The sequence below is a fragment of the Convolutriloba macropyga genome, chromosome 15 (assembly GCF_964194025.1).
Source record: "Convolutriloba macropyga chromosome 15, txConMacr16.3, whole genome shotgun sequence".
Taxonomy (NCBI): domain Eukaryota; kingdom Metazoa; phylum Xenacoelomorpha; order Acoela; family Convolutidae; genus Convolutriloba; species Convolutriloba macropyga.
The window spans coordinates 12116902-12134539 of record NC_134482.1 but is presented as its reverse complement, the minus strand read 5'-3'; the positions used below and the strand labels follow the sequence as shown (position 1 = coordinate 12134539).

The 17638-nt window shown below is 35.5% G+C and overlaps 2 protein-coding genes across 2 annotated transcripts in view; both read right to left on the bottom strand.

The window, feature by feature from the left end:
• Positions 1–244: 244 nt before the first annotated feature.
• Positions 245–2441, bottom strand: LOC142354716 (uncharacterized). Its single transcript, XM_075407089.1, has 3 exons — positions 2173–2441; positions 1267–1801; positions 245–930 (listed from the first exon to the last, which is right to left on the bottom strand). The coding sequence occupies exons 1-3, from the start codon at positions 2310–2312 to the stop codon at positions 490–492; spliced, it is 1116 nt and encodes a 371-aa protein (XP_075263204.1). The 5' UTR covers positions 2313–2441; the 3' UTR covers positions 245–489.
• A 7238-nt stretch (positions 2442–9679) lies between these two features.
• LOC142354714 (DNA-directed RNA polymerases I, II, and III subunit RPABC2-like) overlaps positions 9680–17638 on the bottom strand; it is a 28060-nt gene continuing 20101 nt past the window's right edge. Inside the window, exons 3-4 of the mRNA XM_075407088.1 lie at positions 13719–13885; positions 9680–10104 (exon numbers count right to left, since the gene is read on the bottom strand). Of these exons, the coding sequence (XP_075263203.1) occupies positions 10012–10104; positions 13719–13885 (260 nt within the window). The 3' untranslated portion in view covers positions 9680–10011. The remainder of the gene's footprint in view (positions 10105–13718; positions 13886–17638) is intronic.

The following is a 17638-nucleotide window of genomic DNA, read 5'->3' as shown; positions in this document are numbered from 1 at the left end:
AATGTTGTTCTTTATTGTCATAGCTCAGTTCTACACATCTTTTCCCAAAAAATCGTCCTCCTATCTGGTAAAAAACGGATAACTCGTAAGCGTTCATTAGATACCTCTCGAAATTTGAAAATTTTTATCAAACTTTTTTTTTTAAAAAAAATAGCTCATTTGGCCTCCATACAAACTAATGTATTACTAACTACCCAAATAATGAATTAAGCCTATTATTGATTATGTAACTAGAAAAATATCATACAGAAAAAAATCTGTGAAATTAATGTCCCAGGAAAGGATATAGTTAGACAGATAGCTTTAAATTAAATTAGCTGGAAAAAAGATAACATGAATAAATATTGCCTTTTAAGTAATGCTGCAAAAGCAGTAGCACATACTTTAACAAATAGCACACGATTTCAAAAAACAATTACAAACCATCAACAAAAGGCGACTTTAAATTACTTGTTAAACATTACAAACATCTTCTAGAGCACCAAATATCTACGATGACCCGAAATTGAGGGCGCTTTTTATAACAACAGGTTCTGACGAAACGCCATTTGCATTAGTCTTGCAGGATTTAGCAGAACTCGAAATCTGTGACGTGATTTTATTAATAGCCGAAACGCAGGGTAAGTTATGATGCCCGGTTTGAAAGCTCGGATTTGGGCGTCGCTGAGCAGATAATGTCAAAGGCCGAAGATGTTTCATAACCACTGGAGTTGAAAATAACTTTTCGAGGTTTTCGCTTTCGTTCTCGTTCAACATTGGTTTTAATTTTACTGTGTTCGAATTGGGATCTGTTCTCATAAGAGCTGGAATGCCCGCTTTACCATTTCCAGTTGCCGATTTCATTTCTTTGACAAAAGCTATCGTTCTATCTCCAAATTGCGTTTCTCTTTCAGATGTAATTGGTTGATCATTTTTGACAGAATTAGCCTCCTAAAATGGAAGCAAACTTAAGTCGTGGGAGCATGAAAATATAGAACTGCGAGCCTACACAATTATTAAAGCAATTAACAAAGCAATCAAATGGAAAAAAAAACAAAAATTAAAATCAGGATACAAAGCAATTACAGGTCGCCTCCAGGTCTGGATTGGCTTTGATAAGTGCCTACTAAATTTGCTCGGTATTGTACACAAAAGTCATTTTACATTCTTAATGTGAGAGCAATATGAGATTTTAAAAATCAATTCGCAACAAAAGATCATTTAGAAGTGAAGAAGCTTTGCAATGGCATCTCGCATATATGGGCCATCCAAACCATAAAATTCTACCTGGTAATGACAACTAGAACTTTTAGAGCACTGTTCTCCAGCTGATGATTGGATATTGAACTTTTCCCGAAAATAGTTCAACTGGTTTTCAATTCTGTTTAGCACGTGATCATTCCTTGACGAGGTATCTTCTTCAACTCTTTGGGGCTGATCGAAACTGAGAAAAACAACTTCTGAACTTGAATCATTACTGGCATTTTGTGAAACTGTATCGTTCATATTTAAGTTATTTTCGACACCACTCATTACTGTAGTAGCATTGCTAATATCTCCGTCGTCAATAAACGCACTGTCTAGAATCGAGTCGCTGCTCAAACTTGGTCTAGAAATTAAAGACGAATTCTCGAAATGCGAAGAAAACAAAATCGGCTCTTCTTCTATTACTGTAACATTGCTGTAGGTTCCTGTCCCACTGTTTTCGGCAAAGTTCTCCCAACACGGATCAAAAACATCTGAACTTTCATTTGGTGATGATTTCTCAGGAGAGGTGTTTTTAGAACTGTTCGGTTCACTGTCATCACTTTCGGATCTACACCTGAAAAGGAATATTAAGTTGAAGGATAAAAAATTAGTTCTGTAACTTTTGTTCCAAAGTAACCAAACCCTAAAATTTTGTTAGCTTCCGATTCCTTTTCGGATTTCAACATGAACAGCTCAAACATAACATTTAATTTTTTAATCATATTTGTAGACACCACTTAATTATCATTGTATAATTATTTGTAGATCTCAAATCTCATCAAATTTTTCTATTTATTTTCCAGGAAAATGTATCCCAGAACTTCAACAATTTTGTGGTCAAAATTTGTTCTTGGAACTTCCACAATTTATTGTACTTAATCTGGTTAATGGCACCAAGCGATTTTTATAATAACCAAACTTCGTATTTTAGAAGTTTAAGTTTACCTTGAAGGCGCAATAGTTTCTCTGCTCATAAATGTTCTGTGCGGCAACTCAAAATCAGAGGAGGATGAGTCATCATTCGCCCTTCGGAAGAATATCTCATTGTCGTCTGGGTCAGGCTGGTACCCAAACGAAGTATCCATTCAATTGAGGCCAATCAATTTAAAAGTTGAAGAAATCAAATATTTTCAAAAACGCAATGCTTTTCAGTTGAGACAAAAAAGCACTTAGCTGAAACAAGTTCTACAACAGCTCAATTCTGCATACGCCAATCTGAAACAAAAGGAGTATGATATCGTCTATCAATAAAAACAAATAGATATTCAAAGCCCCTTTCAAGGTTGAAACTATAGTTTAAAAAAGATTTGACTGTTGCAAGATCACTAAGGGTATCGAGACTCTAATGAGACTTTCAATAGATTGTTGTTTCTCGAAGAGAAGTGTGCTATGCCACAAAAACCAGGAAAAAATTACAGCTAAATATAACGTTCTAACGACAAGCTTTGGAAAAATGGAATTGATGGGGGAAAAGTTATACTCAATAAAGCCTTCTTTTTAGTGTTTACAAATTCAATTTAAATCGGCTTGGTTACCAAAATTTTGGTCAGTCAATTGAAAAAGAACAACAAACAATTCGTTACGGGGCACGTAGTTTTTCGAAGAGTTCAATGAATTTTGAGACAGCCAATTATTGTTATTGACCTTACATAGGATTGAACTCCCCAATTTCCGTCCGTTGTATGGTACTTCAATCATCAGTTATTTGTTCTCCCTGCTCTTTGGATAAAAAGTTTATGTTAAAGTTATCAATACCCCACTCATCAGGTGACGATGATCCAAACAATCTCCCCTCTGGTTAGGCGAAACGGCGAACTAGAGTGCTCTTGCTAACAGCATATTTGCTGATCTCCGAATAGCAATGACTGATAAGAATTGTATGAAATAACTGAATGCAAGACAACCCCAGCACCTGGAAAGAGTGATTGTCACTTAACACGGCCAACCACTTGAGTTTTTTTTTATAAAAGTTGCCGATATTCTACCAAGGACTTCCACTGCAGGTGCAACAAATGTGATCCCCATTTGTGAGCAGTTTTCGTCGCGGGGGCAATATCTTTGTCCATCTTCCGCATCAAGTGCGTACCCTGCCTTTGTATCCGCATTTGTGAGAAAGTTAGATTTCAGCGATGAAGTTATAGTTAAATCAAATGCAGCAGGTGTGCCTGCTTTCCAGGTCGGGACAAGAATTTCTCCAGTGTGTGATTGAATTTCTGGCATAAGGTTCTTTTTTTAACTCTTGGTGAGAAGTTCGCAGATGAGCGAGCAGACACTTTTATGTCATCTGTCCGGTCGTGTCTTGCAATTGCTTCTCGCATGTGACACGCAGTGGCACAATCACCATTTATGTCAAGAACTCCTGTTCTACAAAATGGGCATCTCCTTTTAACTTGTATTTTGCACTAACTCTAAACTCATTTGGTCCCACATGAAGCTCTAGGAAATAAAGAGGTGTCAAATTCAAGGAGAACATTGGTGTTATGGACTTTGGTCGGTTATTTGAAACAAGTCCTTCCCAGGACAAAACAGAACCAACGTGGGACAATTTATGGTCTAGGCATTGCGAACACTCAAAAATGCTAGGTTGTTGGGTCCAAGATTCTTCCAGAAGAACAGTGCCAATGATAAAGTTATCCGCTCTTTTGGACGACAAATTTTAAAGATTTAATAACTGGATTGGTGGTCGTTTGTGGAGATATTAATGCACTGCAAGGATCTGAAGTCGCGAAATCGTTTTATTATTCTATCCATCTATGTCTGTCTAACTCCACTGCAGACCACAGTTCGCACTTAATGGCCCTATGGTAAAGGCCAAGATCTTTTCTCGCACAAAACATTCCGGTATCCATATTTTCATCACTGAACTCATAAGCTTGTGTTAAAAAAATTTTGAACTGCACCAGGCGTTTTCCTGCAATTTCTTCAGAGCACCAGAAGCGGCCGTGTTGCCGGTGCAAAACCTTCGGAAGTCAAAACTTTTACACAGCCCGCCGAAGTCACCGATGTTCCAACGGTTAACTCTTTCCAGAATTGTTTAGTGGTTATTCCCCCTGTGTTTCACGCTCCTCTGTTACCAGGACGTAAGATGCAGTTACCCAAACCGAACAACTTTCTCCAATTCAGTTCTGTATTCGGATCTTCAATTCAGTCAATAATGACGTCCGAGAAGAGCTGTGACCATTTGCACGGCACACTGATAGATACATAGCGGATAGTTGATATTTTGGTCTGCAGTAGAGTTTTCATATCTGGTAGGTTACTGTTGATGACAGTTTTTTCGGAGTTAACTCCAACTAACACCTCGCCGACATACAGCGGGCTCTCGGCATCAGTTAAAAGATCGTCCCTTTTATTTGATAGTTCCTATTCTTTCCACCATTGTTTCTTTCATCACAAACTGGACATCTTAACTGATTCTATTGTCCAACTTTTTTGCACTAGCTTAGACCTAATGCTCTAAAACAAGGTTTACAACAAACATTTGGATGAGAATTTCTTCATCTTTATTAAATGCCATATTTGAGAAGGATTTGTAAACGGACAATAATGATAAAATTAAGCCCGAAGGTAATAAATCCAGGAATAGCTTATTCAACTCTGATTAACCAAAAGATGACGCTGCGCTGAAAATCGTCATGGTATTGTGACCAATATCTGAAAAAATAAACTCATATTATGATGTCCTTTATTTTTCGGTTTATTTTATTTTATAAACTGTTCAGCTTTTTAAAGTTTTTGTTTTTCAATAGTTCTGGGTTAAAAAATCTATTTTAGTATAGTACCAGCTATAATCTATTCATATCGCTATAGACCAAAAAACTCAAAAACTCTGTTCATTTCTTATATTTGGTTCAATTTTTTGAGGAGTTAGGTTTCTGTCAGTTTAACTCCACAAAACATTGCACGTTCATGCCAGTTTGTCAATTTGAAGAAAGAGAATAACATGGGAAAAATTGCTCTCAAACAACCGCCAGGGTAATTTATTTCGGAGGGGGCCTGCAAATTTTATGGGTGCAAAAATTAGCAACTAGGGGGTTCTATCCCGCGACCTCCAGCTGCTATAATGTAGAATTAACCACTCCACTATCGGGTCCTTGTAATTTAGAATCTTACAACTCTTTTGTTTAAGCAATAGACAATTTCTAAATTAGAGCAACTTATATCACGAATTCAAGCGTGAAAAAGTCAGTTGAGAAGTGAAAATGGAAGAATTTTCTAAAGCAAAAGCCCAAAAACTGTCAAGCAAAAACTTTGAATAAAAAAGACACAGATTTAGAATAATTGTTTCAAACTTCTTTCGAAAGCAACTTTAAAAATATGAGTAACCCTTCGGTTAATGCTCACATTGTTTTTTAACTTTTACCTTAGTTATCAATGGGTGTATTTGCGCGTGTTATTGCGCCTGTTTTTTGGATGTCTCATTTGTATGCCTCATTTTTCTTGCCCAATTGTTTTGAGCGCGTACGTGAGGATAAGTTCTAGTGTGAATATGCATTTCATCTGCAGTAAGCAATAGCATCCTACTAACATGCCCGGCAGATTGCCGAAAAAAAACGCCACTGACGCGCTTGATGCACATCGAGATTGAAAATGGAAAATAAAGAAAAGAAGAGAAATGACCAAACTTTTTTAGTGTCAAAATATGTTCTAATTTGTCGTGCAATTTCAATTTGATTCTAAAACTATACTTAATTCAGCTTCTAAACTGAAAGCTAATAAGCTTAATACCAATTTCAGCTAGCAAACACTAATGAACGTTGAAAACCTAATTCTCAATGACTTAATTACCCCGCTTTATCGGTTTATCCCGTCTCTTTTGATTCTGATCTTTTGAGTTTGATAGTATTCACCACATTGCGTAATTGAATGCTCAAAATAAATCAAAATCCAATCAGTTGAAACAGTGAGTGAAGTAAGTCAGAAGTCAAACGTGAAAACCGTGACTTATGTAAAACGAAAAATGTGATCAAAAGATAAAGCGAATTTAAAAAACATAACAGGACAAGTACTGACGTACAATTCAAAGAATTTTCATTGACTTAACAAAAAAATAGACCTATAACGGACTATGAATGGATTGGGAAAAACATTAAGAAAAAATCGATCCAAAAAATCGAAAAAAAAAACAGTCAAAATCAAAGTGAAATTGCCGCATGTGAACAAAAAAAAACCGCAAGAAAATTCTTTTTCAAACACCGTTTTCTCACACTACTTTAAAACTAAAGCAAAGAATTTCACGTCAAAAAACCACTCGCTTTTTGACACCCTTTCCTGATTCGGCGTAACCAAAATCACTAATCCAAATTGACTTCCAAAATCATGAAAATGTATGAAAAGACAGCGCCCCAATACAATTCAAATTCTTTGAATTGTAAAACACATAGCAGGACAAGTCCTGAAATACAAGACAAAGAATTAAAGGAACAACATAAAAGTACTCCATCTGACCAACAGAACAATGCCAGCCAAAACAAAAAAAATCAACAGAAAATTGAGAAACTAAATCAAACAAACTAAACAAAAATATACTCATTGCTAAAACTCTTGAAGCTTTTACCCCGAAAGCAAATTTTGATCTCTTTAAATATACCCATTTCAAGAATATAATATGATTAAAGCCAATGTCTGTCTCTGAGATCGGTCCAGTCTTATATCTGCAAGACCTGAAAAATATTCACTAGCCCTTGAAGCTCCATTAACTCAGAAAATGACAGAAAACTTCAAAGATTGAAATCAATTGCAAATTTAAAAGAAATGTTGATTAAAATTGGGATGTTGATATCCTCAGAACCACTTCAGTCTCTCTAGAGGATATTGAGTAACCCAATTCCAAGCCATTAAAAAATTCATTGGCTCAAAAGTAAGACAAAAAATTTCAGACAAAATTTCAGATTTCATCAAAAAAAAGAACTTCGTTCTATCAAAACATGGAAAACCATTCCATTGACCCTAACAACTATTTAATAACGTACTATCAAACCCCGGAGGAGTTAACCTGGCTACTGAGGCAAGAAAAACTGAAAAAAAATATGTTTTCAAAAATTTAAAAATTGCGAATTTTATGAACAAATTCATAAAATTTGAAATTTTAAAATTGACACTAACAACCATGCAGTAGATATATCAGACCGTGGAACAGTTTTCTTGGCCCTTGAGGCTGAACAAAAATCAAAAATTTACAAAAACTTGAGAAAAACTTGAAAAAATAACCAAAAATTAGTATCATTTTGCGTGTTTGTGTTTGAACAAGTACTTTTGTCAAGACATAACAAGTACTTTTGTCACACAAAAGAGCTTCGACTTTTAAAAATTCAACCTTAGACTAGTCAAACAAAAAACTCCAAAATTCTTTTTAAAAAACATGAAAAATTGCACCATCTTGAGCTCAAAATCTCCCTAAAAATGACCTTCTGACCTTAAGTTAAGGCCATCCCAGCAGGATTAACCAAAGCACATTTTGAGCCTCTATTGGAACTCAATGCCTGCTGGGCTTTATCTGTATTTGTTCTGAAAGCTCAAAGTCATTGAAAAATGTTTGAAAACATTTTTTAAAAAAGACACCGCCCCAATACAGTTCAAATTCTTTGAATTGTAAAAAAGCAGAGCGTCTAAATATTAGCCGTTGAGAGGCTGACGGCGGCTATTAAACATTATTGGCTGACGTCGGGCAAATTGCTCTCAAATGACCGAGCGGTTGAATTCGTCAGTAGCTAGCCACGGTTTAGTGAGACTAGCTTTAGCTTGATTCGACTCTGCAACTTTTAGTTTTCTAGCCTTGTTAGTAAAAAAAAAATCAAATAAAAACTGATATTTTAAAATTTTGCAAAATATTGCAAAGTTTAAAAGAAAAGCTTGCAGATTTCGCAGTGAAAATGTTCAAAACTATTTTTTGTCTCTGGAGTTATGTCAAGTAACCCATCTGCAAGACTTCAAAATCTTCGTTGGCGAAAAATATTCAAAATTTTGAAAGCAATTGCAAACTTTAACAAAATCTTGCTAAAATTCAAGATATTAAAATCTTCAAAACCATTTCATTGTCTCAAGAGACTATCCAGTATTCATATTTCAAATATTTCAAGCTTTAAATAGTTTCACTGGCTTACAAAAATCCATAAGCTTGGAACATAATAATTTTCCAAAACTTTGAAAAAAAAAACAAAAATTAACAAAACAAATTGCTTAAGCTGGAGTCAGTAAAATATTGATTACCATTCCAATAACTATAGAAACTATGCAACAACTTATCATCAAACCTTGGAGGAGGTCCCCAGGACCCTGGTGCCGGAAAAAATGATAAGTTCAAAAAACTTGAATTGCAAATATTTTTAACAATTGCTGATATCAAAATCTTGAAAAAATATTCCATTACATCTAGAAGCTATGCATTAACCTATAATAGAACCCTATAGGAGGTTATGTGGCCCTTGAGGCTGGAGAAACCTAAAAAATAACAAAAAAATTCAGAAAACTTGAAAAATTGCAGCTTGCATAAAAAGACTGCTAAAATTTGTGATAAATTTGAAAACTAATCTATGGCCATAAAACATTTTCCAGTAACTTATTATCAAACCCTTATGGGAGATTTTCTGTTAGGCTGAAAAACCTTAATAATGATAAAGTTTTGTAAAAAAAATACTAAAAATCGTGTTGAAATCTTGAAAAACAAGAGAGTGTATCTTCAACCTCAAAGAACCGCCCTTCACACCATAAGTATAAGTCTCCAAAACAGTTTGAGCTGAAACAGAGCTAAAATGCTCTAAGAGCAGTTAATGCCCCCGGGCTCTACATGTTTTTCCCGTTTTTGACAATTAAAAGTCAAAAGCGTCACGAAAAATTGGTCAAGCGAAAAATCGCATAAAAAAGACCGACAGGACTAATATAATTGCTATAACCTTCGTTTGAGAGCAATTAATAATATTATATCATCATATAGGAAGAGCGAGCTCTTCGGTCAAAAAGTTATCTACTCTTCAAAACTTAAATACGGCGCCGCGATATTCTTTCTAAACTGCGAAGAAAAATAACTGTACTGAGGTAACAAGCAAACAGCCACACATTCCGTCTCATTTTGTTTGTAAAACAGAGCAAAAAGAACCATGACCTGCGCCTATTCGCAATACACGGTGCAAACAAAAAAATTGCAAAATATACAATTTTTAAATATTTTACCCCATAAAAATACGCAGCATAGCCGTAAAGGTAGGTATTCAAACTAACGCCTTAAGTTCTATATTACCAGTTTTTTATCTAAATGCCTAGAGAAAAAATATATAGTTGTCATTTTGTGCGACCAAAAATTTGCTTTTTTCAAGCAGCGGCAGCGATTCAATTCAACAATTAAATTCGATATCTTCACAAGTGAAAGTTTTCTTTCCCCAAAATTACATCAAAGTAATTCTACATTTGTACATGCAAACACTTAATGTAACAGCCGAGCGAAGAAAATGAAAACTATATTTGTAAATCTTTCAATTCTAAATCAACTTTTCTGAGAAAAATAAAACAAAAACAACAGTCACAGATATAAATAGTTAAAGTCACACTGTGACGAAAGTAGCCGTTTAGAAGACCACCAAATACACGCAGAACATGGCAAAAAATGCCGTCAAAAATTCATGACGTAACAATTGTGAACTGTATTTTCTTCATTCATCACTTTTTCGCGTTCATTCGTTCTACCAGCTAGCATTACACAATATATAGATACTGCATGTGAACGGTAGGTAAAGCAACATGCATGACATCAATTTTTCTGAAAATGACGTAATTTAGAACCTGGCAAGGCTACATTCCCTGAACAACCAATTCGTTGATTTCCCAGTCCTCGTAACTGCCGTCCGGGAGGTACCTTCTGATGATAATTGGAATTTTTCGTGCCTGAAATACAGTCAAAATAGTCCTTCAATTTTTCAGTTCTCAGGGTTGTCTTATACATGTGACTATGCCATGCAATTTTCAATTCTCATGTGCATAAAAAACATGTCAGAAATTTTCCAAGATTCGATCTAGGACATAAAAAGAATATTTAAATTTTCTAATAAAGTTCTGGAGAATTGGAATCGACAAATGGAAGTATACACAACTGGTTTTTGTACGGAAGTAAAACACGAGGAAGTCGATAGCTAGCTTAGTGAGACGCGAATGAAGATTAACAAATTAAATTACGCTGATTATAGATACAGCTGGCGAGCGGTAGAAATTAAAAAATGTCTGCTTCAGTATTTTTGGAGATCAAACCAATGGTTGCAAAAATAGCCTGAAGAATGCAGAAAACTAGCGGAGCATCAAGAAAAACGAAAATTGACAATTGGATATGCAAAACAAAACTAGAAACTCAGAAGAAAACCATTAGCAAAGAATTGCACCCATTCAAGACTAAAAACGAATAGCAATAGGAAGGCCAATCTAAGCAAAGCTTTTCCTCTAAGAAACAAACTAACGACTTTTGCCAAAACACAGAAAAAATCTATTTGAACAAAACCCCAGAATATACCTGTCTCATAGGATTAATTGATTTTGGTTCTATCTATTACCGGGTCGACGAAATTTTGAGAAATCATAAGACCAAAACTGTTTAATCAAAAAACGTTGAAATACGGCTTTTCCGTTCACTTTTAGTATGCACAATTAACGATGACATGCATTGAAAGCATTGCTTAATTTTGAAATATTTTTCGAGACGAATAAATTATATAACTAATGCATCAAAATTATTTCGAAAAACGTTGCAAATATTTTTAAAGATCAGCATTTACTAAAGAAATATGAAGACCCATGAGCGCATAATCGTCGAACATGACAATTGAAATGCCGAGAATTCTTTTATACGCTAATGTACAAAACAAAACATAACCGACTAAACGTCGGAAGAATTGCTCTCGAACGACTAGTGGGAGCTCTAATCAATTGCAGCCTGCTTCAGTCGGGGCGGGGGAGGGAGCCTAAATGGGACTAAGAAGTTCAAAAATGGGCTTCAAATAATCACATTAGAGATTAACATATACCACTATTAAGATTTAAATTGAAAAATGGCACCAGTTTCGGCGCACTTTTCATTTGAATCTTAGTTTTATTTAAAGTGCCGCCAAATGAGTTCCGGTGCTTTAAATTGTGATTGAGAGAGAATTTTCGATCACGCGAAACGCAAAAAGTCAAGGGCATAAAAGTCACTCGAAAAGTCAAAACGGTCAAGCAAAAATTTTGCATAAAAAAGACACACATGTTACAATATTTGCTGACCTTCGTTCAAGAGCAATTAATCAGTAGTTTATGACAGGCCAAGTGGGCAATTGGAGAGCGACAAAGATTTAGGAGGAAAGCTAAGTTTGGCTTTTTTTTTGGAAAACCCAATGATCAAAACAATGATATTGGTGCAAATCAGAAAATTGAAAACATCAGCATGTTATCTCTAATGGTATCAATACAATCAAGAAATTTACAAAACGTCCAAAAACTGCAAAATATACTTGAAAGGATGTCATCGACGAAAGCGTAATCCCTAACATGTTCCTAAGCATCGTTTCCTTCCAATTCCATAAATTTTGATTCATACCACTAGAGTCGGCCGAATTGCGCTCAAATGACTGAAGAGTCGTTGGCTTTTGTAGTAGCTAGTATACGCTTATGAAGGCTAACCTCAATGAGTGACAGAGAAAATGTTGAGAGAGGTTTCCCTCCACACACTAACTGCTTTCTCACGCTTTGCACACGAGCTTCGCTGAACCGTACTCTAAAAGCCTAATTAAGCTCTAGAAAAGCTGCACAGGGATTTAAGGCCCTCGTACATTACCAGTTTATCGTAGTTTTGAGAAGTCAAATTCGTCAGTTCAGCTATTAATACGAGCATAAAATTCCCAATAAAAAGACCAACACGACGCAAACAATGCTATGATGTATTTGAAAGCATTAAAAAATGTACTGGATGAACTTCATTATCCAAATTTGGGAATTTCTCTGATCACCTGGGTGACCATACCGAAAACCATTAATAAGGTTGTTTAGAAAACATTCACTTTCTTCAAAGCCAAGCCCTTATAAATGAAGAAAGACGGCAACACTTTCAGCAGAAGAGAAACAAAAACCTTCAGTACTGTCTTTAACCGTCTTGGCTGATAAAGAATAACATAGCCGGCAGATTGCCGGAAAATAGCCACAATAGACGATTGTGCCCTTCTATGAATTGAAATAACTAAAGAAACAAGATAGACAGATCGACCACCAGTCCTTTAAAAGACCACTCGACTTTTTCGGATAGATTCGGACTATACGGTCTATAAGGAAAAGCCCTAACTTTTTCAAAAATGATATTAAAAATCAAAAACTCAAGACTAATACTCAAGAATCAAGGGATATAAGTTTGGCACTACTTAGATGCAGACTAAAATCTAAAGTTCCATGAGGGAGTTCAGAAGTCATTTCTTAGTGTGGTAAGTCATGCAATTGACCTAAAAGCAGAAATGAAGTAACGCACTCAAAATTCAACTGCAAAGCATTACAAGTCACTGAAATCATTGAAAAAGTCAATTCCAAAAAGTCAGGTCGTAAGAATCATCGATGGAGACAACGAATTAAAAAAAAACATAGAAGGACAATTCCTGACGTACAATTCCAAGAATTTTTATTGACTACGCAAAAAACTAGACCTAGAACGAACTATGAGTGAATTGGGAAAACCATTTCTAATAAAATCAGTTAAAAAATTTTTAAAAAAAAACAGAAAATCAATGTCAAAATGCCGCATGTGAACAAAAAAACCACTAGCGAGCAACGGAAAATTTGTTAAAACAAAAAACTAGGCCTAGAATGACCTATGAAAGAATTGGAAAAACGCTTTAGAAAAAAATCCAATCCAAAAAATCGAAAAAACAGTAAACAAAATCAAAGTGAAATTGCCGCATGTGAACAAAAAACCAATATCGAGAAAGAGAATTTTTATTCAAACGCCGTTTTCTCACACAACTTTGAACTTAGAGCAAAATTCACGCCGCAAAACCACTCGCTTTTTCGCTTCACTTCCTGTTTCGGCGTGACCGAAATCACTACTCCAATTTGACTTCAAAAATTCTGAAAATGTGAGAACAAATCTTTTAAAAAAGACAGCGCCCCAAAACAATTCAAATTCTTTGAATTGTTAAAAAATACAGCGCCCTAATACAATTCAAACTCTTTGAATTGTAAATGGCTAAAACTCCATATTTTTCCACTCTTATATTTAAAGACTGGAGTTCCCAGTTCTTTAAGTAATTCAATACGAATCAAATGAGACGCATTTTCTCCAAATAATTGCCGATTTTTTTCTATCAGGTGCCTATTTTTTTTTTGACAAAAACTACTCGTTGTGGGTGCAAAAGAAAGTTTTTTGTGTCGATAACGATTCAACACCAGCTCCAATTAAAATTGACACAAAAATAGGCTAACATCAGTTGCCAATGGGTAGTACTAGAAAAGAAGTCAACAAAGGGGAAAAAATGAGATAGAGTAACTTGACGAACCTTTAGCTCTTTTAATGCAATTTGCAGTGGATCTGTTTCACCTTCTAACTCGACCATGACGGGCGCACACATACTAATTTGCAATGCCCTAGTACCCAATATCCTGGCTCGCTCGTATTTTGTCATAAAGGGTGTTGTAATTCGTTTTTCTTTCGGAACTGCTAAACCTAAAAAATAACAAAATAAACACAAATTGCTTTCAAACAGAGGGCTGGAGATCAATTGTAGTTCGTTTCAGTGGGGACACAAAGGGGCTTCAAGAGATAGTAAACTGCCGCAGACTTCAACTGCTCAAAATTCTGAATGAGAGCAGTTAATATTACCCAGAAGTCAAAGAACAAAAAATATAACCGGCAGAATACCGGAAACAACTCGAAGAGTCGTGCAATATAATTAACCTAATCATATCTAAAATAAGAAATACCAAAGAAAATAAAAAATGAAGAAATTAATAGCCCAGTGAAACAGTAGACATGGTTATAAAAAATGAGGACCCAGATTTTAGTTTAGGTGTCTGAGTAGGCGGATGGGGGTAGTTGGGAGGAGGGGTATACAGGTTGGGTGTAGGTAGCGGGTTTTGTAAATGGGATAGAAAACTTAAAGAATATTTCTCAGAATGAGCTTTCGACCTTGAACATTACCATCAGTAGCTTATCGCTATGTATTAGTTTATAAGCTACTGCTAAAGTCCAATGTTCGAAAACAGAAGCCAACATTCTAAAACAGAATTCAATGTTCAAAAACAAAAGTCGGAAGTTCAAGTCATGAACAAACTTGTGTTAGCTAAAAAAAACCATAGCCAGTACAATACCGGAAAAAACTGGAAGCTTCATGAATTACCATCTCAAACCTTAGCGTACCAAAATCAGAACATCAGAACCAAAATAGATGCGGGACTCAAACAACCGTAGCCAATAAAACACACTAAAAAAGTTCTTGAAAGTGCTGACACAATTTTTAGTTCAGGGGTGTGGGTAGGTAGGGTAGATAGGTGAGGGCAGATAGGAGGGTGTAGATGGGGGTGCAGGTAGTTGGGGGTCTTTAGTTAAGATAAGTAGTGGTGACTTATATAGGATCAAAAAAACTCAAAATGACCTCTTCACCTAGAGTATTAAAAACTAGGTATTACATTACAAACTAAGCTACAGTTAAAATCCGATGTTCGAAAACAGAATTCGACAATCAAAAACAGAGGTAAATGTTCGAAACAAACGGAGTCAAATTCAAGCCATGAACAAACTTGCTCGTTTGAGGCAAATTGGCCTCAAACGACAGGCGTTTTGTTAGGTAGAAAGTAGCTTCAGTAATAAAACAGCTTGACTGGGTGTGTTATGGTCGCGAAAATTTGAAGAGGGGTTCCAAACTTGCCAAAATTGACTTCTAAATCACGAAATTATACATCCTCAGCATTTTTGCTGGAGCGTATACTTAGAGTCCACCAGAGCTCCGAGCGCATCAAACCGACTAAACCATTTGGTTTAACCAGTTTATCCCGTTAACTCAAATAATTGCTATGAACATCGTTTGAGTGCAATTCATGAACCCACTACGTCGAGCGAAAAACATTCAAAAGTGAGGTATTAGGGCCGATAACTGAGAAAATGTAACGCCAAAAAAAGCTCACCACTGGAATCCAAAACTTCAAAAGCCAATCACAGCATTTGTTCTCCCAGCAGTTTAGATGCACAGTTCACCATTCAAAACTATAAGTAGATAACTAAAAAAAAGCTGCGAATACTTTGAAGACCACATTTAAAAAAACAGACCTCAAAGAAGCAAGGACCGCAATAACTATTTCCGACGTCCCATGCTTCTCTCAGGCAAAAATTATTTTAATATCTTTCCCTCACTGACCTTACCTAGATTGAAGTCCACAGCTGACCATCCAATGGATGTCCCAAATAATTTCGTAAAAAATTTTCTCTCACCAAAATTATTGGTAATAATCGCATCAAAAACCCAATGAAAGCCAGAACGTTAATTGGATAACAGTCATCTTGGAAATTCAGTTTCAAAACTAGAGTGTTACCAACACAGTTTCAGGCAATACGATAAGATATGACTTCAAATTAACATAATGCCAGAAAACAGGCTTAAAGATCAGATGCAAATTTAAAAACATGCTTTTGAACTTTTTTGCTTTTATAAAAAAAGTTCCTTGAATTGATCAGATCTCGGGAGCAAATATTCCCTGTTTTGCAATCTCATTCAAGCAGTGTTAAGGCTGCTAACACAAACCGGAAGCTGCTCAGAATCGTTTTTAATTTTTTATTTTACGTTAGCGATTTTCTTTTACGTTACACTGACTAAAATCAGACGTTGAAACATCTTTACTAAAAGCTGTTATATTATACCAACCAACCTGAAAAGGCACAAGACAACGGGTTTATGTCTGTTCATGGCAGAGAAGAATTCAAGCCACAACAGAAATAAGCTGAAAGATGTCAGCACTGTTATCAGAAAATATTGAAAATTCAATTATTTTGTCCAGCTTTTTCAGAACACTTATTTAAAGAATCGTAATATAGGTTAGTGATGTACAGTTTCACATGATGCATCACATCTTATCCGCGAGGCGAACTATCGATCCACGATAAAAAAAAACTAACTCAAACTCTGGACCCTAAAAACAGAAGTGATTTCGATAAAGTTTAACGTTTTCCAGACAAATCCTGAGCTTCGAAAATTCAGCAGAACGATAAAAAAAATAGACATGGAACAATAATGTTTATTTTTATTAGTTTTAACGGCCAAAACTTTCAGCTTTCTGAACAAATTTTACCACTGCACAAATTTTGGGCTTCTTGCTATATTTTATAGCAAAAAAGCTGGTCATTCTCTGACCAGATGTCTCAATAAAGCATGGCATATACGAAAAAATACCTGGTCCAAGGAATGACTCTTTTCCATAACAAACAGTTTTCTTAGTATCACTAAGAAACAAAAAAACAATAAGAGTAAAATTCTTTATGAGTTAGAAGTCACGAAAAATGGCCGATTCCAAAGCTAGAATTAAAATCAGTGACCAGTTTTTGGAGCTTCTATATAATGGCGAGAATAAGATGTGCATCAGAATCTACATTAAAAAATAAAGGTCATCAGTAGGACGACAATAACGAATCCAAATATATTTGTGTTTAATTCTTCTGCACATTACAAATCAAAACAACAAGTTTACAGAAATTTGAAAAACGATTGAACCCCAATCAATTTCGATACAAATTAGTCCTCTCCCAAATCAATTCCATTTGGATACAGAAAACAGCAAACATTCGCCTAATAATAACGATTGAAAAACAGTTCACAGTTAAAAATGAGAAAATTTTTGCAGCCGAAATTGGTCAAAATATATAGCAGTAGTAGTTCTGGCTTCTGGGTACAAATCCACGGGTTACTCGCCCCATAAGTTTAAATTTATGTTACTCGCCCCATAAGTTTTAGCATGATTAAAGTTTGAATTGGGCTGCAGTTTCCACAGAGACATAAAATGCGCAATGAGCAGGAATCATGTTCATTGTACTGTAACATTTACCAATATATATCGGTGAGTTTTCCTGTTGATAATGTCAGCTTTGGATAGTAGAGCACGCCGCAAGATGTTCAACAAATGTAGTGTGCGGTCAAAGAAGTTGCAATCTGCTTTCTTTAGTCTTCGTTTTTAACTACGAACTCGTTTCTTGTGCCTTGTCTCGTCTTTGTTACAATCCCTAGTATTTATACAGAAAAGTTGTCGGATTTGTTCACGAGTATATAGAGGAGGAAGAGAAGGTAATGTAACTCGAAGTAGAATGACAACGGTAGTAGCTTGAGGCGTTCAAGCTTCTCTTTGTATGTCTTGTCTGATGGGTAGTTCATAATCCACAAGGTAGCTTTTCTTGGTAGCCTTTCTAGCGCTTTTATATCTCCCTTACTGGCGTACC